Raw genomic sequence first — 26,404 nt, 5'->3', positions numbered from 1 at the left:
TCTGTGAAGAGCACACTTCTCCAGCATGCCAGTGGCCATTGAAGGTGAGCATTTTCCCACTGAGGTCGGTTAAGATGCCGAACTGCAGTCAGGTCAAGACCCTGGGGAGGACGATGAGCAAGCAGATGAGCTTACCTGAGAGAGTTTCTGACAGTTTGTGCAGAAATTCTTCAATTGTGCAAACCAACAGTTTCATCAGCTTTCTGGGTGGCAGGTATCAGACAATACCTCAGGTGAGGAAGCCGGATGTGGAGGTCCTGGGCTGGCATGGTACCACGTGGTCTGCGGTTGTGAGGCTGGTTGAACGTACTGCCAAATTCTCTAATACGATGTTGGAGGCTGCTTATGGTAGAGAAATGAACATTAAATTCTCTGGTAACTTCTCTGGTGGACATACCTGCTGTCAGCATACCAAATGCATGCTCCTTCAAAACTTGAGACAGCTGTGGCGTTGTGTGACAAAACTGCACATTTTAGAGTGGCTTTTTATTGTCCCCAGCACAAAGTGCTTAGTCAGCTTCTTGATAATTCATTCACCTGACAGGTGTGGCGTATCTCGGCAAGAGAAATGTTCACTATGTGTACAATAAGAGAAATAAACTTTGTGTGTATGGAAAAATTCTGGGATATTTTATTTCAGCTCATGAAACCAACACTTTACATGTTGCATTTATATTTTTGTTCAGCATATACTGTATAACCACAAAGACCCCCAATGCAAATGGTCTACTGATCATTTATTAGGGCCTTAAAACAATCATTTATTTAAAGAATCAGTGTGTATATGACCACATAAATGTTTATTACAAGGCACAGAGCATCCATTAAAAAGACTTTAAGAGCATAAGGTTCAAGGAATTCTGATTAACTTGTGCAAAGATAATATAATTATGTCAGAAGTTGGTTTGAACAATATAGTAATTATGCATTCTGTGGGCAAACATGTTTTTAAAAATTCATTTGAAATATTACACAAATACAGTTTAGAATACATAAAAATAGTAATGATATTTTTGGTTGAAAATACATTGGAAGACTTTGGTCTCTGTTCTTCTTGACATAAGAGCAAAATATGGCGTTTTCATTTGAATGGCTTCACAATTTTCATTGAAATGTAGTTCTGGAATGAGAGAAATTGTAATTAGGCAAGAATTAATCACATCAAAATGTAGGCAATCTGTCAGTTTGTTATTTCATTAAATGTGAATTTTATTTAACACAGTTTAATTGAACATTATCCCCTCCCGCCTGTTCTTACTGGTAAAGAGTACAACAGGATTCCGACGAAGAGCAGCACTAGAATCAGTAGGATCAGTCCAATGAAAAGCCACTTGAATCTGCGCCACACAATGAACTTCATGGTCTTACAGGGGTTCGTGAACCAGAAGAAGGATGTGTCCGGACGCCTGTTGTTGTTGGAAGAGAGGAGGAAACCATTTAATATGGACTATATCGGAGGTATACATCTCCGTTAGGCCTATAAAAGGGTGAATATACACAGAAGAGTGGAAATCCTTACTTAGGGAAGTCAAGCTTTGGGTTCATGTTGGGTTCATCCCTGCCCTTCCCAGCAGGCTTTTCGTCCACTTCCTTCTCAGACACGATTTCCAGAGTCATCTCAACCTTCCCCTAAACATAACAGATGTTAATTCAGATTTATTCCACACAATGTTTCACATATAGTCTGTAATTTGCAAAGTAGTAACCTTCTTTAGAGATACTAAACATGGTTGAATATAAGATTACAGCTAAACCAGGTTGATTTATACTCTCTTGATTTTGTCAGTTTAAAATGGATGACCTCTTAGCTGTACTCACACCAAGGACTTTCTTCCCATCCTGTTCAGTGACACATGGCCACCAGCCTCTGACAGACTTCTGAGCGAACAGCGAATTGGCCAGGTCAGATGTGTGTGGTCGTGCATCCATCACCTCCTCCATCATACTCAGATTGCACGTCTTTGAAACCTTGGCCGGAGGGGTAAGTTTACGGAGATCCAGCTCTACCGTGCCTGTACAATGACCAGAAGACCATCTCAGGACCATGTGTTAAATAGCTGATTTGATCAGCTGGAGTAAAATTATCATATGGTAATTTTTGGTTGAAAAAGTATTGTACGGTAATTCATAGTGCTAAAGAAATGTCTCACCCAGGTAATCATCCAATGAGAACTTGTCATTATCCCAAATTTGAACAATCAACTTGGGGGGTATCCTGAACTCTGTTTTGTCTAGACTCCAGAAGTGCTCCTGTTGAAAATAATAAGCAAGACTGACAAAATTGGCAGCAATGAAATGTACCTCAACTTTGTCTTACTACACTATTCCGTTTGTAATTGTTTCTCAAGCCTAAACACACCTTCTTGGAGACCAGACACAGCTGTTCAGCGGGCAGGTATTCAAAGCCAAAGACGAACCTCCAGTTGAAGTTGCCTTCCCCGTCCAGAGACCTGTAGTGGACGTCGGTCTTCTGCTTGTCCTCCTCCATACCTGGCATCCAGCTGGACCGACAGACTAACTGGTTAATTCATTTAGGTTTTCATGTGTTTGAACAAACCACAAGTGTGTTATATGCATGGCTGCCATGGTAATAGTTCGATCCTAATATCGCTTCAAAAAACATTTCAACACGGATACCCTTTGACGTAGATATCACTCATGCGCTCCCCAGTAATACTAGTTTCGTCCAGAATGACATCAGAGGTGTTCCAAACAACAGCTCGCAGGAAATACCTTTAAATGGAGACATGGTATTCATGAATAGAATAGAAGATTATAGACTAGATCACTTTGAAATACCAAATTGTGAAGTGATTCTCCTTACTTCTTAGCCTTGCGTGGCACAATGTCGAAGGGAGGTCCGGGAAGGCCCATGTTTTTGGGGAAAACATCCACCCACATTTGAAGGCATCCCTATAAGTGAGGGGAAAATACAGTTAGTCTCAGATATGGAGACATATTGAAGATAAAGAGGAAGACAACATGGATAGTTACCTGAGAAAGTTGGGGCTGGAAGCTGCTGAACAGTGTCCTTGTCTCCACGTGCTCAGGCACCAGTCCATGTGTTCTGAGCACGTGCAGAGAGATCCGTTCGTCGGCAGGACCCAAGTGCTGGTGGATCTCTTTGTTGGCCTCTAAATGTAGATGGTAAACGTGAGTTACCTCATATTTAGGGTCCATGTTTTTTTGCTGGTCAGGAAAAAAACACTACAGGCCTTACTCATGTCATACAAAACATACTCTGGTCCTCATGTCCCTATAATGAAAGTTGAATGTTACGAAAAGTCCATAAAAAAACCTGCTTATGAATTACCAAATTGAGCCAGGGTGTACTGAGTCCCATTGAATGACAGTGCTTTGCCATCATCTTCTATCCTGGGTGGAGGGACGCCTTTGAGGCGGGCCAGGTTCTGAAGGATCTGAGAGGGCTTTAGATGGTCACGCCATTGGTTGATTCCAGAGCTGTTTCAGGAAGATCAACACAGCCAATCAATCAGTCCCCATAATGATTATGGGCTCAATTAAATTACAGTGCCTATCTTTATCATTCATTTCAGATGAAGGCATGTAGTTGCCATCTGGACCTACACAACAGATGGCATGACACTATGACTCATATCAACACCAAATTAGAGTTCTGAAAATGTCTGACAAACTTAGATTTTTTGAAGTAAACTATGACATAAAATGTACAGCAGGAACAAGTCTCCTCACATGCAGTATGTCTGAGGCAGGCCACAGTAGGAGCCAAAACGTGACAGGAAGCGGTTCTCCAGGTCAATCACAGTCTCTCCCACTTTCTCATCGCGGGTCAGCAGATCATAGTCATACACTGAGATCTTCAGGTCTTTGTCTTGAGGCAGAAAACATGACATCTCAAACATTCTGCAAAAAGGAGGTGTGGTATAAGTGTAGAGTAGAATAATATAAATACCGTTTCAAGTTGTACTATGCAGAAATCGCTACGGCATTTCCTGGTTGCTACAACTCTAATAGTTTACCTAATTTCAGTTTATGTGACAAAATAATATAGTATACTGTAGAAAATCATTGTACCATCCAAACCGCTGTGGAAATATTTTCCATAACCAAAAATATTGTGTGCAAAACCAAAAGCTGGTGTACAAAACCAAAAGTAAAAGATGCAAAAACAAAATTTAAGAATGGGAAGCATAAAAATAGCCCACATATCTACCACTTCTTAGACTTGCTTTCAAGTAGAATGATATTCTATGTGAATTTGGTCAGGTCGCCCAAAAAGTAACATATTGCCACTTTAAATGAATGTGAGATTTTACCTTCCAAAAACAGGGTTGGTGGTATTTGGTAAGTAGTTATCTCGGTCCTCAATTGACTTTTTTCCCAGGGAAATCTTTATATAGGGGTCACACTGTAAAGGAAAGGCACATTTAGAAAACAAACATGTCATGTTGCAACATCAAAGAGTATGCAAAGTAGAGAAAAGTAGGTAAGAGAACAGCAACCTGGCAATGCACAATGCGAGAGCTTAGAATTCTAAAGTTATATAGAGCATGACATGTTTGTGTTAAGCATTTCACTCTACTTGTGCATGTGACAATAAAACGTAGCAATTTTTGGCAAAACTGAGTTATTGACGTAACGTTTTTCTGTGCAACGTTCTCCACCTATATGGTACTTTAAATACCCCAATTCATGTTGTTAACTCAAAAAGAGTACAAGATGAGAATTGCTCACACCATTCAAACCAATGAGGGTTCGGAACTTTAAAGCCAATTATCTCTTCGCAGATAGAATTCCAAGGTCACGGCGCTGGACTAACCTGACCGTTGTTGTCCTTGGGCTGCAGGTCGATGCCTCTGACCACATAGATCCTGACCAGGCACTCCTGAGGCCCGCTTTCAGGTAGCTCACGGAACTGGCGAGGAGGAGGAGCCACACCCGGGTCGTCTGATAGAGGGTACACCTTAAAAGAGCCCTGAAAACACAGTCATCCGTCATCAGCCATCACGGACAGGTAGCAAAGCCTTAACTCTACCACTAGAAAGGGATCAATAGCCTGATTTATGACTGACGCGTTCTATCGTGTTGAGCCAATGTGGTTATGCATATGTATGGGGGCATGTACGAGCATGTATATGGAATTTGTGAAATGATAGTGAAACTGCTGTTCCACCTTGAATTCTCCAACGACGGATGGATCATCCTCCTCATCTTCATTCTTGCCTCTCTGCAGTTTGAAGGTGTTGCAGAAATCGGTGAGTTGTTTGAACTCAGGAATATTTTCCAGTTCCTTATCATACACCTGAAAACAGAGATGTAGACAATTATATTTCACATCAAATTTTATTGGTCACATACACATGGTTAGCAGATGATAATGCGAGTGTTGCAAAATTCTTGTAAATCAGAATTCAATTTGAGTCCAGGAAAGAAAAACAAAATGCCAACTAATTAGTGGAGTTACTTCAGATGTATGCAGCACAGGTGTATTCTGTGTGAGACATCAAGACTTCACCTTCAAAGTGTCATATCCTTTCTGAAGGTAAGGACGGCACTTCTCATGATCTCCAATGGAAGCGTAGAATTTACTCCACCAATCAACTGTCTCCTTCTCCTAATGTAAAAAAAGTGAAGATAGTATTCAATTCAAGACCATATGTCACAAAGTGCTTCTTATGTGATAGAGAGATGTATGTAAAGTTTCCATATCTCACCTTCTCTGCATGCTTTTAAGGAAGAAGGGGATGAAAGGAAAGATAAGTAAACAAGGTATCAAGTCAATGGGAGAACCTTAATTGCATTTCCTTGATTACACGCGTCCGCTCTCCTCGCCTCTTTCTCAAAACCCATTTGGGGAGAACGTCAGAGGGAAGGGACCTTGGACTTCCTCATCCAATGGGTTTTGTGAACAAAGTGAGGAAAGAGGATGCAAGGATTCAAGGAAATGCAATTGAGATTCTCTGAATATCATGCCAGCTAGTGAATTTGTAAATCGGTGTCACATGAATCATGTGAATCATTGGAATCATTTAAAACTGTTTCACATGCATGATCAATCTGGTAGATGGTATAAAATCTGTTGTGGAGTGAAGGAAAAATATGGCATACCTATTTGATACAATGATTATACAGTTTGATGCAATGATCCCCGATTGTGATCCAATTTCAAGATTTAATTATTATTGAATGAACTGTTAGTGCATGAGCTAAGATTGTCTAGAAAGTTGATAATTGATTAAAATGGTAATGGTATAATTTGCAGTTCTGTTATTTTAAGTAACATAACTTTAAATTATGTTACACAATTTAAGATGTTCCCCTGATCAGTAATATCGGTTGCAAGTTTGGAATATTGAAATGAGTAAGCAAGATGTGAGAAAGCAAAGTCAAAATAATATAGTTTCAATGTTTGTTTTTTTATGTTGCTTGGTTCTGAATAAGGTCAGCCAGAGATGTCCGTTTTTTGTTTAAACTCAAACGTTAAACTTTAAAAACAGGTTTAAAGTTGAATTTAATTATACTTCATTTTGATTTACTTCTTTGGATGAATCACACATTTTGACTCTGCTCATACTCATTCCTTCCGTATCTGTCATTTCATCTCTCTATATAAACATGTATCAGAGAGGCTCCCTCAACCCTGCAGTGTCATTGTCCAGCCTGTAGAGTTGAACTACAGATGACCATACATACAAGACGAGAAGTAGTGGTGGCCATTTTGTTGACTGCTGCTGACATGCTGTACACAAACTGCAAGTCAGAGTATCGACTATGAAATTCGGACTCTATTATTAGATGGAATAGATCTTAAAAGCTATCATAAGAGAGCGTAACAAAATATGGTGAATTTGAGAGGGGTTTCCTATTCGAATGCTAAAGTATACCTGAGCTTCAAGCAGAGGCCTCCTGTCTTCCATGTCAATTCTGGTGTCCTGAGGAAAAGCAGCCATCAAAGCCACTGACAAAGAGAGATAGACCATTTTTATCTCATATTTGTTGGGAAATCGTTTCTATTTCACCACACGGTGGTAGTATGCACGTGTAATAAGTAAGCGCGTCAGAGGAAGCGAATAGTTACTTTTGGATGACATGGATGACTTCTGGATGACGTAGGGGTCACAGCGAAACTCGTCCAGACTGTCTATGGTACACTGTCCAACCACTGGCTTCCTGCCAAATGGCCTGTGGTCGATCACCTTCAGCACGATGGGAGGGGTGTACATCTCCTCTTTGGGAAGAAACTGAGGATGAAGATATGACAACCTTGACATCGATCCGCTGAGTGAGAGAATGAGAGAATGCCTACACAAATGTAGTGCAAAAAACACATTTCCCTTTCACACTTGTATAATACACACTTGTACACGCATGAAACAGGACAAATATAAGCACCCACCCATTGGCACGGTGTAAAAATGTAACAAAAGAACAGCACTCATGCCTGTGAGACCCCAAGCAAGCATCTCTTACCACTTTAAGGAAGAGGACAGATCCAGGAAAGTTGGGGCTCTTCTTCATGTTCTTGATGACAGCAGACTCGACCATCACCCCTCCACACTCTACGACAAGGCTAGGGGAGGCCACAGTGGCCAACTGGTAGGGCTTCATGTTGCGCAACCCCCAGGCCAGAATCTGAAACAAAACACACACTGGGTAACAAAATACATACTGTGGAAAGTGGGAAATAGCAGGTACATTTCTGTGGGAAGTTATAACATTACTGAAGTATTGCAGTTTACCTCAATAGCCATGAGCTGCACCACAGGCCGTATCCCCTGAGGCACCATGTACAGATTCTCCCCCCTCTTGGGAGGGACCAGAGGGAGGTCCGTCTCGTTACCCTGGAGACACAGAGGGAGAGAGTTTTCACAATCCACATCACCCCTTTTCCTATAGGCCTACCCCACTAACTAATACTGCTACTCCTCCACATCCTCTTCTGCTGCTGCACCTTATCCTTCAGGATGAGCTCAGCAGCCACCAGCACCTCTCCAGCCCGCTGGTCCTTCTGTGTGATGGGGGACCACAGCAGTTTGGGGGTCTGGTCCATGCCGGGGTTCAGTTTCACCAGGGGGACACACACGCTCCGGCCCAATAGCTCATCTTTCCCCTGGGGCAAAGTGCAACATGTTAACCACCAGGATGACAATCACGGTTAATAGAGCACTGTATTGATAACTGTTAAAGCTACAGTATGGAACTTTCTGGACGACCTGACCCAAATTCACATTCTCGTTGAAAGCAAGTCTAAGAAGCGGGAGATCTATTCTATGTGCGCTATTTCTATGCTTCCCGTTCTTAAGTTTCGTTTTTGCGTCTTTTACTTTAGGTTTTGTATTATTATTATTTTTAAATATTTCACAGTGGTTTAGATGGCACAATGATTCTCTATACTATACTTGCTTGTTTTGTCACACAATCAGAAATTAGACGAACTATTAGAATTCTAGCAGCCAGGAAATGGAGGAGCAATTTTTGCATAGTGCATCTTTAACCTGGGTGACTGAAGGGACTTTGATCACACCCACCACCTGGTCCTTGTCATAGAACTCCAACACCACGTCTGGGGGATAGTGGGCGATGTTCTGCGGGTCCCCGTAGATCTCCACATCCTGGAAGATCAGGGTCTGGTCCCACGTGGGATTCAGGGTAGCTTTCATGGTCTCTGTGGTTTTACTCATGTGCAGGAAGGACACATGGGCATATGGATCTAGGACAAGATAGAAAAATGTTTTGTGTGTTAGATAATACGTCCACATTTTCATAATATGTCACATCGTGTCAACTTTCACTAAATCAAAACATGCTTTTGACAAGGAGACGTGCAAACCCGAGAAACTGTCTTTGTCCATGGCAATAAGGTTCCTGGCCTGGTAAACGTAGACGCGGAGGTGGTAGAGGTGTGAGCCTGCAGAAAGAAAACACCCACGGTTAAAGCCAGCATCACAAACAGAGAGAAAGATCCATACCGACTATGTATAACTAAAGCACTCACTGTCAAACGAACAGGACACAGTAGGAGTATTGGCACCAAAGAGCTTGGAGGCATCAACCTCATCTTTTTTTTTCTCATCTACATCAACCCCCTGCAAAGACAATCAAAAATTCCTCCAAATTAATCAAGAATGCATCTTACTCGACAACAGGGACGGACAACACATAATGTCTTCATGCCAGGGAGAAGAAAAAACCAGCAGAAGCTGCAGCCCCTGTGGACCAGAGTTGTCCAGTTGCTCACCAGCGCCCCCTCCAGTTTGAATATGGCGGATGCCCCCAGGCGGCCAGCAGGGGCCATCTTCCTCCTCCAGCGTCTGCGTCGGATCGTGTCGGCGGAACGCTCCTGTCTGTGGAACTTCCAGCCAATCAGAGAGGAGAACTCCCAGCCTTCTGGGTCTCCTTGGTCTCGCTTCTGAAAATGGGGGAAATATTTGACATCCACAACATTTGATTATGATCTCTCAAGACAAGCTGTTTCCTACTGGCACGGTGCACTGACCTCAGTGGTTGTACCAGCAGCTGATGTTCTCTTCCTGGGCCTGATCACTCTCCTCCGTCGGTGGACGTGGTACATCTTCTCTGCTGGCACCCAAGACTTGGGTTTGTCATCTGGAGGGATGGTGATTCCATACTCCCAGCCTGCATTCAGAATAAACCCATTAGAAATGTATACACATTGCTTGAAAAATACTACAGGTCATTCTTACAGAAGTAGATTACATGAGGTGTAAATGAGGACAGGACACATTAGAGATCCCAATTTAAAGTCACGTTTTCCACTGCAAGGGCAAGCAGTGTTGTAGAGATCAGTGTGAGAGCAGACCTTTCTCGTCCACAGCCCTGTTTTCATCTACGGTCCACTCATCCCCCCAGCTCCAGCCTGCAGGACACTCGATTTCCCCTGGTTTGCGGGTCTTCTCCCCATTCTGCAAACACAACCAACAACGCCTGAGAAATCTGGACATCTACCATGCCAGAGCTACAGGAAGCCCAAACTGAATAGGGGAATCTAAGCATTCATTGTACTAAATAATTATCCTGTTTTTATATACTTTTATTGCATCAACGCCAGCGGTATGAATATACATGGTCATGATTTTTGTAGAGACACTAAATGGTGTGTGCGTTTTTCCTAACCACGTCAGTGTAGGGCTCAGCAGCAGGCTTCCATTCTCCCCCGGGGAAGCGAGTCTCATTCTGGAAGACTTCATCCATGAACTCAGTGTGTCCCGCATCTGCCTCTGTCAACAGACTGGTCCAGCCACACAGAAAGAGATTTTATTACACACTCAACACTCCTCACTAACAAGTGGTTGATGGAAGGAGAAAAATGCTAATAACCAGAGAACTGATAGCCGGGTCATGTTCATTATGAACCAAAGGGAAGAAAACAGACTGAAACAGGGAGGGACTACCTAGACTTGCCCAATAAGAAAAGTATTTTTGTTTACCGTTTCAAAACGTTTCACTACAGTGTGCCCTACCTACTGAACATGATTGGTCTCTCCAGGGAGAGTGAGGCAGAACCAGCCCATTTCCTTTGATTGTGATAAAGAGGGCTGATTACATGTTTTTCTACAATGGTGGAATTCAGTAAAAATGTAAACAAACAAGTCTTACCCCTTCTCTGGGTCTATGAACCAGTCTCCCTCCCACTCCCAGCCTCGCGGGGGAATGAAGTTCTCTTGTTTCAGCTTCAGCTTGCCAGTCACATCAGAGTATTTGTAGCGTAAACCCAGACCGGTAGTTCCCCACTTCCCCAGCATGTAGGCCTGATTCTCATACTGCCAAAGGGGAAAACACATAGGTCATTTCATTGGCCATTCATATACATTATACAACGATCTTCTCCATTACTATCAAGTTCAACACTCAAAAGGAAAAAGTGAGTCATTTTAATAGAAACATACCAATTCAGCAAACACACTGAACGTCCCTTCTGAGAAATTGTTGAACTTTTTCTCGTCTGCAGACAGGCCCAGCCACATGTTGACTCTGATCTGGACTGGAACCTTCAGACCCTTGTTTTTATCCATAGGGTACTGCATGAAGATATTCCTGGTCCTGCCACAGAACTGTCCACTGTAGGTGGAGTAGAGCAGCTGGTAGGCTGGGATGCGGCTGTACGCCACTCTCTTCTCCCCCCTCAGCATCCAGATGATCACGTCAGGCATGCTGTTTTGGGGCTGGAGACACACCATGTCAATTACTGTACATCCCCAGTTTTAATACAACAATACACAACTTTATATCTACCTTCAAGGGTAATTTAGAGGGCATTGTACATGAAAAGTGAAGAGACTAAAGCCAAACTATTTGGCCATTATAGTCTCTGATTATTGATAGCAGCTTGCCAAAATTATGTATCATGGCCAGACAAACAGCTTGGACTCTGACCTACCTCCTCAGCGAGCTGCTTCAGTTTGTCCAGCCAGCCCTCAATGTCCCCCAGGGTATCCTTGATCTCAGTCACCTCCTCTTTCATGCTCTTGGCCCCCTCCATGATAGTCTGCAGGGTGCTGTCTCGTAGCTTCTTCATCTGGATGTCCAGGGCGGTCAGGTTTGAGTGGCCCTCCAGCTCTGGCATTTTCAAACTGGTATGATGGGGGTTTGGTTAGATACGGAATTACTCAAAAAAATTTACTTTAAAATGTATGTCAAACAAAAACCATTGATTTCAAAGTTTAACAAACCATACAACTCTATGCACAATGATTAATTTGAACAATTTACACAGTAAATAAAAAATGTTAAAAACACATTGCTATGATGGGGATTGGGTTAGATACACATGCTGGGTTAAGAGTCATCATTTCTGTGTTTATGCTAGATCTTTGAAACTCAGATTATCCCAATGTTGACTAATTAAATCCATCAAACATGGAAGCATTTACCTGCTGAGGTCTTCGATCACCTGATTTACCAGCCTCAGCCAGATCTCAGCCAGACGGTCTTCGGGGACTTTAGCCAAGATGGCCAGCTTCATCGCAGTGATGTTAGATTGCTGAAAGGAGCAATAGACTACAATTTTACACTGTATTCATACATTGTAGGCATTCAACCTGGTAAATTGGTGCATAAATCTGCATCTCGTACCAGACGTTCGGCTATGTACAGAATGATGTTGACTGCATCCAAACGGTGACTGATGTCCTCCCAGAATGATGTAATGACAACCACTGGTTTGGCGTTAGCCCAGGGCAGGTAATAATAGTGGTTACCTGTTGAAAATAAAGAAATTAGTCCAATTCAAAGATTCTTGTTGAGGTACCAAAAACCAGATTAGTTCGGTTTCTAAGGTGGCTTGGGCCCTTACCATCAAACACAGCACAGCTGTACTGGGTAGTGGAGGCCAGTGGTTTACAGGTAGTGTCCAGCTTGTTGCCATAGTTGCCAATGCTGACCTCAAATTGGATTGGTTCGCCAGGTTCCTGAAGCATGCTGGCACTATGGAACACTACACACAAACAGTACTTCCTCCTGCGCTGGTATTTCTGATCAGAAGATAAAATGTTTAGTTTAGATAGAAAACAAATCTATAATGTAGCATGCATTTTGTTTCTTGACAATCTACACCAAAACAGGATATACCTGTAGGTAAGGCTAAAGTAAAATGTATCAAGAATAATTGGGGTATAGGTTACAGTACCTGGGCCACCAAGATGTCATCACTAGGGATCTCTTCTACAGGCTTGTCAGCCTTGCCTTCCAGTTTAGTTGAGAGCTCAACCAGGATTCTTCCTCGATAGGCCACCCCTTCACCCTGTCAAAAAGAAACGCATAGGTCATTTTCAATGTCAACATCTTCAAGCTTAGAGATGGAGAGAAGTTTTAAATTCCCTTGCAGGACCTACTTTGCCATAGTTGAGCTCTTCGTAGGGGTCAGGAAGCCCAGTGAACTCTCTGGGACTCCCATACAGGTTGATATAGCAAGGCCCAAAGGCTGGCAGGAAACCCACCTCAGACTCCCCAGTCTTCCCTGTGGAGGAAATTATGCTTTTTACTAATGTCTCTAAATGATGAGCTACTGTGGAGTTAGTTCTGCATGTCAGAAGCTGATGTCTTGGATGGAGAATGGTGAACATGGCACATAGGGCTAGCAAATCTTCAAAAACTACAGTTAGGGTATCTGCCCAGGCAAACTCACAGGAGTCATATGCAGTTTTGTGTGTTAGGTTACGCAAAGAATGTCAGCCTCACACAGCAACTCAGAAATGCAACACATGCCGCAAATGAAGCAAAGGAGCTTGCTCTCCATCTTTGACAAAGAAAAGGATAGCAGTCAACTCTGTGACAGCACAAACAAAGCATGCAAATGTAATCAAAAATGTATGACTGAATATCAAGGGTCAAAGGCAAAGCAAAAATGTTTTGCTGTAACCTTTTGAGTACCGAGGAAGGTCAACTTTGAACTGATATGTGTGTTTACTTCACTCAAATATCCTGCTATTGTACTCAAAGGGCTACAGAAATTTGTGGACCGGGCACAACTCATGGCATTCACACATTCTCAAAGTAACCTCCAATGCAGAAGTCATTGTCTGGGGTCAAATTGGAACCATTCAAAATTCCTTTATCTCCATTCTAAATTCGTTGAAATGTCATGCTGGGCTAGAATCAGTGGAATTTCCTAATGTGATGTATAAAATACTACAACTTGTTAGAGATACTGGGCCAAAATAAGACAGATTTTTGCACTGGACAATACTTTAACAATTCACCACATATCTATTCATCCATTTAACCTTCAAGTGATGGAGTGAACCCATATCCCACATGTTTGTCTATACCAAGAGAAAAAGAAAAGTGCATGTACTGTATATTAGACAGTTACAACTGAGTATAGAAATGAATAGAGTTCATCTATTCATTTATCAACCAAAGTGAATGGACATGGTGTTTTTTTTGGTGTAATTACACTATTATACTAGAAGCTACAATGACATAGAAATCATATACTTGAGCTATAGATATTGTGAAAGGGAGAAAGACAGTGTGGTGTAGTGTAATTAATACAAGAACCATACCTTGAACTTCGCCACCAGAGGATGCTATTTTGGCCAGATTCAAGTATATGGTGCCAATCGAGTCATTCCTCGTCAGGCGATCCCTGCATAAGAGGTGCAATATCAATATGACATTCACACCCACCAATGTGAATGAACTTCACTTTCATCACATTTAGGGGACACATTGTTTTCCTAATCTTTGACTTGCACCCATTTCCTACCATTCCCACTTTTCCCTGTAGCAACAGACTGAGGTTACAGAGGTGTTTCCCTGCCAACAGGATCCCAGCCTGGAACAGGGAGGGACTGCCTGTCTGACTCATACTGTAGCACTGCCGGGTTCCTCCCAGGCCAAATAACAACTGACTGACCACACTCTGGAGCTGCATACAGGCAGGTAGCAGGGAGCAAGCACTAAGGCACTCTAAGGGGGCTGAATACACACTATGTACATTCCTGAGGTATTTCTGACCCTTGTGACCAGGAAAAACTCCTGGCCCTTATTTGTGTCAAATCTGAGGAAGTGTGCATCTGAATACTGTAATAAAGCAGTGATGTGAGGCGGAGGATAACTGCCAGAGCTCAAATGGAGTGATTTAAATGGATACATACAGTATGTCTATCATAAGTGTTCAGAAGAGGGAATGCTGTTGACTTACCAATCAAAGACGGTCAGTTTGATTCGTTCACACATGGAGGGGAACTGCAGAAAGATTTTACAGGATCATTGTTTTGAATCACAATTTACCAAAGCAGAAATCCAGTGCATTAGATTTTTTATTTTTTTTACCTTGACCTGAAGATTCAGCATTTGGTTCCATTCTGGGTTGGCATTCTTCTCAATGACTTGGGTGCACAGCTTCAACAATAAACATTCGCAAATCAACTTCACAACAATTTCCATAATAAACAAATCATCCCCTTGATTCTAATTTTAGGTGGAGAGCAATGTGAATACCCTTTTGCCAGCGAAGTGAGCCTCGACAAAAGGATCCACTAGATTCTTCTTGTCCCCATCCACTCCAAACATCCCCTTCAATGACTGGACAAAGGCATCATCCACTATGGTGAAAAACACACAGGTTAAAGGAGCAGTTCACTATTTCAACTTGAAGTTAGATGGTCACTCACCCTGTAAGTACTCTATGGCAGTTTCTCCTGGCCCATAGACTACTTTCAGGGTGAGGAACCATCTAACATCACGTAGTAAAATAGTGAACAACTCCTTTAACTTTGATGTATTTACTTGCATCTCGAAACAATCTTACTTGAGAGATACAGATTGAGACACTTCTAAATGAAGAGCTAGTTCTGATGCACACCCATCTTTAACATAGAGAGAAAGCACTTGAGAGTTAAAGCAGAACAAGCCAACCACAACAGCAACAGAACATTATATATATATATATATATATATATATATATATATACACACGAGTGGCATACTCTGGGGAATGTCCTCGGCCCGGAACACTTTGAGAGACAGGGTGACCCATCGCAGTGTAACCCCTGCTGGCAGCAGCAGGTTACTCTCTATGTCATCCTGGTCATCATTAATGTCCCTCTTCTCTACCTGCAGAAGCCACAAACACACACACCCTGTTGTCACACTTCACTATGATAGGCACAGATGTTATTTTCCAAGTACACTACCAGTCAAAAGCTTTAGATCACCTACTCATTCAAGGGTTTTTCTTGATTTTACTATTGGCTATATTGTAGAATAATAGTGAAGACATCAAAACTATGAAATAACACATATGGAATCATGTATAAACCAAAAAAGTGTGTATTTTAATAGCCACCCTTTGCCTTGATGACAGCTTTGACAACTCTTGGCATTCTCTCAACCAGCTTCATGAGGTAGTCACCTGGAATGCATTTCAATTAACAGGTGTACCTACTTAAAAGTACATTTGTGTACCGTAATTTCCGGACTATAAAACGCAACTTTTTTCCCAGGCTTTGAACGTCGCGGCTTAAACAATGACGTGGCTAATATCTGGATTTTTCCCGCTTTCAAATTTTTTTCTCCAACAAAACATATTCTGTGACGTGCTCAGTTTTTTGGCGGCATGAAGCTTTCATTAGACCAATGAAATTGCCGAACGGGTTAAGGTCAAACAACAATTTTTGTTTACTGTTTAGATTAAATCGAGCGCTCTCAAACTTCCCATCATTCTGATTACGGTAGTCATTTTGTCACCCTGATTCCTGGGGGTACAACAAAGTATTTGCAGCCACTCGACAGCAGTGTAAATCGTGCATTTAAGGTGGCGCTCCGTGTTCAGCGGGCGGCTTGGATGACAACTGGGGAGAAATCCTTCACTAAAACGGGCCGCATGCGAAGAGCAACTTATGGTCAAGTCTGCCAGTGGGTCCAGACAGCGTGGAGCATTGTCAAAAAATCCACTATCATCAACGGGTTTCGAAAGGCTGGACTGCTGCGTGTTGAAGAGGGCTCAGCGGGGGATTTGCCTCCAGATGAAAGTGACAAGAGCAACAATGAAAACGATCCAATATTGGATGAAGCAATTCTGAGGCTATTCAACTCCGACACCGAAGGAGATGGTTTCAGTGCAGGAGACAGGAGAAGGAAGATGGTGACCAATGACTTTCTTGGTAGGCTACTGTTTACTGCTAATTTTGTATTTTTTGTTACAAGCCGTGCTTCGATAAAGCCTATTTATTTTTGTTACAAGCCGTGTTTCGTTAAAGCCTATTTATTTTTGTTACAAGCAGTGTTTCGTTAAAGCCTATTTATTTTTGTTACAAGCCGTGCTTCTTAAAGCCTATTTATTTTTGTTACAAGCCGTGTTTCGTTAAAGCCTGTGTAAAGTTCATTTGTTTCAATGTACCAGTAGGCACCTGCGGCTTATAGACATGTGCGGCTTATTTATGTTCAAAATAATAATATTTTAAAAATTCAGTGGGTGCGGCTTATATTCAGGTGCGCTTAATAGTCCGGAAATTACGGTCATTTATTTTGGTCTTATTGCATTTGAGCCAATCAGTTGTGTTGTGATAAGGTAGGGGGGCATACAAGAGATAGCCCTATTTGGTAATTGACCAAGTACATATTATGGCAAGAACAGCTCAAATAAGCAAAGAGAAACGACAGTCCATCATTACTTTAAGACATAAAGGTCAGTCAATAAGGAAAATTTCAAGAACTTTGAAAGGGTCTTCAAATGCAGTCGCAAAAACCATCAAGCGATATGATGAAGCTGGCTCTCATGAGGACCGCCACAGGAATGGAAGACCCAGAGTTACCTCTGCTGCAGAGGACAAGTTCATTAGAGTTACCAGCCTCAGAAATTGCAGCCCAAATAAATCCTTCTCAGAGTTCAAGTAACAAACACATCTCAACATCAACTGTTCAGAAGAGACTGTGTGAATCAGGCCTTCATGGTCGAATTGCTGCAAAGAAACCACTACTAAAGGATACCAATAAGAAGTAAAGACTTGCTTGGGTCAAGAAACACATGCAATGGACATCAGACAGGTGGAAATTTGTCCTTTGGTCTGGAGTCGAAATTTGAGATTTTTGGTTCCAACAGCCGTGTCTTTGTGAGACACGGTGTCAGTGAACGGATGATCTCTGCATGTGTATTTCCCACAGTAAAGCATGGAGGAGGAGGTGTTATGGTGTGGGAGTACTTTGCTGGTGACACTGTCTGTGATTTATTTAGAATTCAAGGCACACAACCAACATGGCTACCACAGCATTCTGCAGCGATACACCATCCCATCTGGTTTGGGCTTAGTGGGACTATCATTTGTTTTTCAACAGGACAATGACCCAACACACCTCCAGGCTGTGTAAGAACTATTTTACAAAGAAGGAGAGTGATGGAGTGCTGCATCAGATGACCTGGCCTCCACAATCACCCAACATCAAACCAATTGATATGGTTTGGGATGAGTCGGACTACAGAGTGAAGGTAAAGGAGCCAACAAGTGCTCAGCATATGTGGGAACTCCTTCAAGACTGTTGGAAAGGTGACTACCTCATGAAGCTGGTTGAGAGAATGCCAACAGTGTGCAAAGCTGTCATCAAGGCAACGGGTGGCTATTTGAAGAATCTCAAATATATTTTGATTTGTTTAACACTTTTTTGGTTACTACATATGTTATTTTTTGATGTCTTCACTATTATTCTACAATGTAGAAAATAGTAAAAATAAAGAAAAACCCTTGAATGAGTAGGTGTACTAAAACTCTTGACCAGTAGTGTGACCTGACAAGGACATTCATTTTGCTCTGATAAGTCATAATATAGGAATGGGTTCATCCAGATCCTTAAGATGCTCCAAATTAGTGTTCAGTTACGAATCATGCCAACAGAAACCGTGAGAGGTAACCCCAACTATTACTGTACCAGTGATTCGTCTCCCGCCCCAACGATGAACATGCTGACTTTAAGGTATCCTCTGGCGCCCGAACTGGATTCATCAGGGTCATTCAGGAGGAGCCACTTCCTCATTACAGAGTGAGCTATGAGACAGGCCGAGACAGACAGCCACATGCACAACATTTACCCCGTTGAGGAAATAGATAAGACTCAGTGTATGCAAATACTGTGAAAGGCACCATAAACATACCTGGTTCATCATAGATGAAGCCAACATCAACCTGTGGGAAGCAAAGGAAGATGGGAAATACCTCAGACTGATCAAATGCATAAGTCAAGAGTAATGGAATGTAAAGTTAGACTCTTTTGTCATTAATCCTTGAATGTTTTTTGTAAGAGGTGGAAGGGAAAGATGGAGTACCTTGAACTCCCCCATGAGACTGTCAGCTCTCAGAGAGAAGGAGTCGTACACCTACAGAAGGAAAGTACTCTTTATTAGAGTGAGAATGAAATGCAATACATAGTACCTGACTGTTCAGATCAGCTAGTTCCATATTACTAACATTGGGTTCAACTTACCCGAATGCTGACATGTTGATCAAATAGGTCCGATGGTAACATGTTGACGTTGTAAAAGAACATCTGTAAAGAGAAAAAGGAATCTGGGTGGTTTAATGAGAAAAGCAAATCCACATTAACCTTCAGGACAAATAAACTGCAGTCATTTCTCAAGCAAGAATTCCCCATTTGCTAAGCACACATGGACTTAGTCAAATTAAGTTAAATCAATATGACTTCTTTTACCTCATCAAAGAATGGATTGTTTCCCCGCTTGATCCTTGTTCTGTGAGTCTGTCCACAAACATTCACCTTCACAACAGGTTTGATGTTATTCCCAGGGAGCTGTCGTCCCTCTAATACCCTGACACGGATCTGACGGCAAGAGATAATGAGAAAAGGGAGTCAAAACAATGTCAAATCATAATTCATGACATACTTCTGATTAGATAGATGCTAGAACCACTATGCCAGAATTCACCTGAAAGTCCTGAGGTTTATTGGCCAGGGGACGGTTCAATTTCCTGTTTTTCTTGACCAGTATTTGGTTAGGGTTCCCAGGCTGACCAGGGGCAGAGGGACTCTGTCCTGCATCAGTGATGTCCTCATCCCCCTCTTCACCTCTACCTTCCATTGCAGACACACACACACAGCACAACCTCAACCGCAGTCACCAGATAAAGTACAATCAACAGCACAAAAGATTAGTTGTTGCCTTTAGTAACAGCTAATACAAGTATCCAAATAAACACATAGGCCTTTCATAATCCTGCCCCTGTCAATGGCACATGGTTGATAGGAAAACCAAGCAAAAAGCCAATCTTTCCCTGATGCTTCTTTCTTATTTTGAGGATTAACACAAGCACACCAGACAGCTCTTTTTACAATCAGTTTGTTTCCCAACTCATAGAAGTAGTACAAGAAGGAAATTGACTACTTCAAAATGGAGATGGCCTAAATGGCACAGCCAGTGCTCTCATAGGCACCATAATGGGACAGGTACAATGAGTCGTCTATCTATGAGAACATATGACCTACCAGAATCCCCTGCAGCATCTCCTGCCTGTGGGTCATTTGGGTTTGGAGCAGCATTGGCTGGAGACTCATAGTGAATAACAAGGCTCACCGTGGCCTGGAAGGTGAATAATTGGTGGAATCAATCATCTCATTAAAATGTGCTGATATCAAAATTCTAAATGGATTTTTGGTGCTCATGTGGTTTTTGTAGCTAATACAATGTAATGAATTAAAATGGGATAATGATATTGCAGCTGTTTCAATTTCAGATGATTGCATGATTGTTTTGCCCATATCCCTGGTAGCTGGTGAGTAGCTGCAATCTCCATTAGTAAATACTGAACAACTTACCCCAGTAGCCTGTCCCTTTTCATTGACAAGAGCCAGATCTTTAAATGGAAAGGATTTGACTTGACCAGTTGCAAGGTCTTTCAGTGAGATTTTTGCAGAGCCGAGAAACCTGCAAAACAAGGCTAAACTTCAGATATGGCTAGCTGTAAAAACAAATACAACATTCCTACTGTCACGTGTACTCCCTCTCTGGCCTCTAGGTCACCAGGCTGCTCGTTAAGGTGCACACATGTCACCATGGTTACGCGCATTAGCGCAATATGACACTCACCTGGACTCCATCACCTGCTTGATTACCTGCCCTATAAGTGTCACTCCCCTGGGTCCCTTCCCCAGGCGTCATTGTTTCTGTTTTTTTTTTATTATAATTTTTTTTTGTCTCGCCGTTGTTCGTGGTTTTTTGTTTGTTTTTTTTGGTTCATGTTCCGTGTTTTGGTTCATGTTCCGTTTATTTATTAAAACACTCACTCCCTGAACTTGCTTCCTGACTCTCAGCGCACATCGTTACACCTACTATACAAAGGTGCGGTATGAACACAGGGATATTCCGTTTGATAATGTATCTTTGATTAAACATCAGGTGCATGTAAGAAATGAAAATACTGCAACAATATCCTTATCACTAGAGTCCTTAATAGTGGCTATTTGGCCACTAGCCAAATGAAACATCTACAGTGTCTGTAGAACGTCTACAACCCCCTTGGATTTCTTCACATTTTATTGTTACAAAGTGGGATTCAAATGGATTTGTCATTTTTTGTCAATGATCTAGACAAAATACTCTGTCAAAGTTTACATTTCTTTTTTAAGAGTAATGAAAAATAAAATACTAATATAACTTGCTTAGATAAGTATTCACCCCCTTGAGTAAATACATGTTAGAAACACCTTTGGCAGCGACAACAGCAGTGAGTCTTCTTGGGTAAGTCTCATAAGCTCTTTGCACACCTGTATTGTGCAATATATTCGCCCATTAAAAAAATTCTTTAAGCTCTGTCATGGAGTTGGGGATCATGGTTACACAGCAATTTAAGTCTTGCCAAAGATTTTCAAGCAGATTTAAGTCAACTGTAATTTGGCCCCTCAGGAACATTCACTGTCTTCTTGGTAAGCAACTCCAGCGTAGGTTTGGCCTTGTATTGTAGGTTATTGTCCTGCTGAAAAGTGAATTCCTCTCCCAGTCTGCTGTAAAGCATTTAGGCCATGAAATATATTCCTTTGCTGTGTTTTTGTTGCACTTTTACTTTAGTGCCCTGTTGCATACATATGCATGTTTTTGAATATTTTCATTCTTTTCACTCTGTCTTACAGTTCATTATTGTGGAGTCACTACAATGTTGTTGATCCATCCTCCGTTTTCTACTATTGCAGCCATTGAACTCTGTAGCTGTTTTAAAATCACCAATGGCCCCTAAGCAGTTTCCTTCCTGTCCTGCAGCTCAGATCAGGATGGCTGCATCTTTGATGTGTCTGGGTGGTTTAATACATCATCCACAGCATAACTATTAACTTGATATGCTTCAAGATATATTCAATGTCTGATTTGTTATTGTTACCAATCCACCAATCACTGCCCTTCTTTATGAGGCTTTCAAAAAGCTCCCTTGTCTTTGTACTTGAATCTGTGCTTAAAATTCAATGCTTGACTGAGGGACCTTAAAGATGGGGGACAGAGGAAGGGGTACTCATTCAAAAATCATGTTAAGCCGTATTATTTCAGACAGAGTGAGTCCATGTAACTTCTAATGTGATTTGTTGAGCCAAATTTTACTTCTGAAAAATGTACCCTTTCCTAAACAACGGGGCTGAATACTTATGCAACATCTATATTTTAGTTATACAATTTTTATAAATTTGTTAAAATGTGTAGAATTTCTTTTCACTTTGACATTATGGAGTATTTTGTGTAGATCAAAGACAAAAAAAATACAATTAAATCTATTTCAATCCCACTTTCTAACGCAACAAAATGTGAAAGAAGTTCAAAGGGATGTGTAGACTTTCTAAAGGCCCTGTATGAGAGTGCTGACCATAACGATCTTTAACGCTATCAAATATGGAAGTATGGAGATTGTGATACATTAGGCTACTGACTCTAGCCATCATTGTAAATTAGAATGTGTTCTTAATTGACTCATCTGGATAAATAAAGGTTAAATAAATAAAATACAACTTCTTTATTTGAGAATAGAGATTACATCTAGTCATGAGTGCAGTGAGCAGATGAGGAAGGAAAAGCCTTCTGTGTGCTCAGTGATGTCACCATGAGAAAAGGCACAGGGGTGGCCTCCTCCCAAGGTTAACAAACCCACCCAGTCAAATACACCCACAAAGAACAGGAACCTGGCATCACACACGAGCAATCAAATAGAGATTTCATCAGAGGAGGTTGGTGAGAGGAGCTATAGGAGGATGGGCTCGTTGTAAAGACTGGAATGGAATGGGTGGAACGGTATCAAACATATGGAAACCACATGTTTGACTTCGTTCCATTAATTCCACTCCAGCCATTACAATGACCCGTCCTCCTATAGCTCCTCTCACCAGCCCAATCTGGAGTGCGAAGCTTCCTAGTAAATAATTTGACATAACTTGCCTTACCACATCGCGTATGAACAAATGATGTTGGGCAGCAGGTAAATTAGGGGTTAAGAGCATTGGGCAAATAACTGAAAGGTTGCTGGTTTGAATTCCCGAGTTGACTAAGTGAACATTTTCTCAATGTGCCCTTGAGCAAGGCACCTAACCCTAATTGCATCTGTAAGTCACTCTGGATAAGAGTGTCTGCTAAATTACTAATATGTGAAATGTAATGTTACAACTTTTCCAAGGATTTGAACCTTTACCCTCCAGTCAGGAATAATGTCCATACAGATCCAGGTGGGTATTGTTAATAATGTAATTTCTCTCTTTGTTTATTTGATCATTTATCTCTACTGGTCACTCTGCTCATGGGGAATATTATATCTCCCAGGCAGTGTTCAGACAGATCTGTTCTACATCTGGGAGGCTGAAACATGAATTCTCTGGAGAGTGACACTATCAACCTGGAATGCAGGGTAATAAATCAGAGGATGTTCCATCCTTTCCTTGTGACAATAGTAACATTTCTGTTATATTAACAAAACAACCCCCCCCCCCCCCCCCCCCGCGCAATACCTTCAGTCAACAAAAGATTTGTAGACAATAGGGCGGGGTCAGTGAGCAGAATATGTTGGTTCTTGTCTGTTGCTAGGGTAACGCAGTTAGTAACAGACCACTGTGGCGAAACTCTCTGGGATGTTATTATTGTCTGGATTACAATGCCAGCCTCTCATAACGTTCTTTTCATTTCTCCCAGACTGGTGTATGTCTGTCGGCCTGACGTTCTCAGGTCATGAAATGCAGACAGGTGTGCCGCCAGAACTCGGTCTGCTATTACCAAAGTGTGGAGTCATTCCACCCACTGCCCATCATTTTCACCAGCAGGCTTCCTATGTCAACCACAGTGGACGTTTCCTTGTCGTAGCCATGTCATTTATGTTGCCCTGTTACATAGCATGAGTAATCATGTATGTCAACACATAATGACATTGACCAACCATAAAGTCAGCATCTATGACAAAGATATATTATTTGTGTGACTCTGTTTTTAGGGATCATTAGAGGAATTCCTGCCCAAATCTAATAAATCCAGAGCCACAAGGTTAAACTTTTCTCTCCCAAGTTACTAGGGTTACAAAGTACCATAACAGACCCTGGAAAACTAAGTGAGAGGAGAGTCCCTACACTCCCCACATCATCAGAGTGTCATACTAGGCTAAATCAATGGAAAGTGTTACTCGCAACACATGGCCTGCACTGATGCATGCATATACCTGACAATACTGGAAAATCATACCCCTGATTTCAACTGTGCTGAGCTGCAGAATGTAGCTAATCTGCATTACATGCACAGAATTATACTTGCAGAAGATTTTATCCAAAGCGACTTACAGTCACACGTGCACACATTTGAAGTGTCCAGGGAATCAAACTCACTATCCTGGCGTAGAAAGCGCCATGCTCTACCAACTGAGCTACAGAGGACCACAGACATGATCATTTTACTGAATTCATCTCACTAAAACCTGGACATTCTGTAACACGTGTGTTGTCTTCATAACATACAAGGCTTTGACGATTTTAACTGGCAAAACCTTGGAAACTTTTTTTCTGTGGTTACATTTTCAGATTGTTACCATACGTCTTTCCCTCTGTGAATGGAAAATACACTACCACAACATCTAAACGTTGGTCTCTATCAATAGTGGCCTGAGCTCTCACGACTGCTTCGTCCTAACTGAATATAATATTTCCCTGTCAACAAGTGCCATCCAGCTCATCCCAACAGAACAAACAGGTATTCATTGTTGCCTAAGGCGGATCACCTCTCCCACTCACTGCGTGCAAGTCTGAGCCTGGCAACTAGGGTGTGGGAGTTACATGTTAAGCCAACAATGTGGTCTCCTGATAGAGTGGGTATGCTAACTTACTTTCCCATTAACATTATCCCTGGAATCCAATGTGCCAGCTCAGCCCTGATCTGTCTGTTATTATTTAACTCTGAAACCATTTCGAGACTGCAGTTGACTCTTTCCCTTTGGGGTTAATTTGCAGGAGGTTGGTTTAATCTAATGACTACCTTCAGTAATATTGAACAGATTAAATCAGAGATTTTGTAAGAAGTCCTGCCTCTTGTAATCACGTTGGAGACTAGACAGTTCTTTGCAACTTCATTTAGAGGACGTCTCTGCTCTGTTTAAATGGTGAGGCAAACTGGATTTCTTGCTTTCCTAAATCCCACTATTAGTGCTGGTGTGTTAGGATGAAGTGTATGTCTGGGCCACTTACTTATCTTTTCCAATAGTTTCGTAGTCTTTCACAATCACATCAATGTAAGATGAGGAATCAAGCACAGAACCCTTCAAATCAAACTCAAGGACCTGTAATCAAACATGACATTTCTTAATTATAAATCAGGGGCACTGCCACCGCCAAGGGGTTGAGGTACACATGACACAAATTATATTATTAAGCCTAGTAGAGAATGACAAAATTATACAGAAGCCTACAATATCACACACACACTATCAGGGTTGTAACTATTTCAAGTGTTTCAAGTCTTCTTTTGGCAATGCAACTTTCCCAAGGACAAATATTCTGAACAGATAACAAAGTACTTACTTCATTCCAAACTGGGTTGACTTCACTGTCAATTGTTTTGGTTTTCTTCTTTTCATCTGAAAGTAAAATTTGTTTTATTTTTTTCACTTATTTCAGTCACCTTTTACACTTGCTAAGAATTCATTAAATTCCTAACAACTTCTAATTTACAGGGTAGAGTGGATGTCAATGCAGTCAGTATGATAACTCGGATAATATTGAATAGATACATTCATCAGTTTAGGTCCAATGAAAAGTTATTGCCTACTTCAAAGGAATACATCCTGATTCAACCAATCAATAGGTTACACCATCATCATTCTGCATCTGACAACCTGTGTTCTTTCTCAATTAATGAACCCGTTGTTATGACTGTACTGCCTTTTCTGCTACTGGGATGGAGACAATAAAGTAGCCCATCAGAGTTGTGCATCAAGATACAGAAAGAGAATCTTTGGGACATAAAAAAGTAAGTGCACTTCCTTACCTTTAAAAATAATATTTGCTATGGGATCCGGAGTACTTCCAAGTTTACTTTTAGGCAGACCTTTCGCAGATTCTACCACAACCCGCAACATTATGATTGTCACTAACAGGAATCAGTATTGCTCTGTAATGACTATAAAAACCGAATCGCGTGCAGCACCATCACCTCCCCATCACTAAAGCCAACTGCATCATTTGAGGAAATAGCTCCCGTGTTTAACTTAGGAAAATAAGGGTGGGTGTGGATTTCTTTGACAATGGCAATGTGCTGCCATCCTGTGTATGTGTTGACAGAGGATGACAGGGGGGAAGGATGGGTTCAGTTGGATAAGATGGTAGAAAGTTGACTAATTGCATAGTGCTATTAAAACAGGATAGTGATACATAGATAGGACCAAAATAAATATAGACTTAGCTAATCGTATTTTCCATTCATATTTGTCTATTAATTTATATTCCATGACAA

The 26,404-nt window shown here is 41.5% G+C and overlaps 1 protein-coding gene across 1 annotated transcript; it reads right to left on the bottom strand.

The window, feature by feature from the left end:
• Positions 1-601: 601 nt before the first annotated feature.
• On the bottom strand, positions 602-26,140 carry LOC106578972 (myoferlin). The gene is made up of 52 exons (XM_082965782.1): positions 25,940-26,140; positions 25,474-25,529; positions 25,141-25,232; positions 20,269-20,377; positions 19,939-20,032; positions 19,382-19,527; positions 19,147-19,275; positions 18,922-18,984; positions 18,764-18,814; positions 18,593-18,623; positions 18,370-18,485; positions 15,435-15,561; positions 14,947-15,050; positions 14,779-14,847; positions 14,648-14,691; positions 14,007-14,089; positions 12,834-12,958; positions 12,629-12,742; positions 12,296-12,473; positions 12,076-12,200; positions 11,874-11,983; positions 11,381-11,573; positions 10,890-11,165; positions 10,600-10,763; positions 10,117-10,231; positions 9,803-9,905; positions 9,479-9,618; positions 9,221-9,391; positions 8,978-9,068; positions 8,813-8,890; positions 8,511-8,692; positions 7,934-8,092; positions 7,722-7,823; positions 7,453-7,614; positions 7,061-7,223; positions 6,867-6,940; positions 5,796-5,804; positions 5,498-5,596; positions 5,156-5,284; positions 4,802-4,957; positions 4,299-4,390; positions 3,715-3,885; positions 3,314-3,462; positions 2,995-3,134; positions 2,825-2,913; positions 2,638-2,733; positions 2,360-2,501; positions 2,151-2,250; positions 1,819-2,012; positions 1,520-1,629; positions 1,259-1,406; positions 602-1,120 (listed from the first exon to the last, which is right to left on the bottom strand). Exons 1-52 carry the CDS (start codon positions 26,028-26,030, stop codon positions 1,082-1,084), a joined length of 6,093 nt encoding a protein of 2,030 aa, XP_082821908.1. The 5' UTR covers positions 26,031-26,140; the 3' UTR covers positions 602-1,081.
• Between the last annotated feature and the right edge of the window lie 264 nt (positions 26,141-26,404).

The sequence above is a fragment of the Salmo salar genome, chromosome 19, assembly GCF_965601325.2.
Source record: "Salmo salar chromosome 19, fSalSal1, whole genome shotgun sequence".
Lineage (NCBI taxonomy): Eukaryota > Metazoa > Chordata > Actinopteri > Salmoniformes > Salmonidae > Salmo > Salmo salar.
The sequence above is the reverse complement of the archived record's forward strand: the minus strand, read 5'-3'. Positions and strand labels throughout refer to the sequence as shown.

What these genes read in the sequence shown, in the direction of transcription:
- LOC106578972 (XM_082965782.1), bottom strand. Translation starts at nt 26,030, where the DNA reads ATGTTGCGGGTTGTGGTAGAATCTGCGAAAGGTCTGCCTAAAAGTAAA. An exon ending in ATCAACATGTCAGCATTCGG is followed by an intron (nt 18,815 to 18,921) that starts GTAAGTTGAACC and finishes TTCCTTCTGTAG; the next exon opens with GTGTACGACTCCTTCTCTCT. An exon ending in TTCATAGACCCAGAGAAGGG is followed by an intron (nt 10,232 to 10,599) that starts GTAAGACTTGTT and finishes TGGCTGGACCAG; the next exon opens with TCTGTTGACAGAGGCAGATG.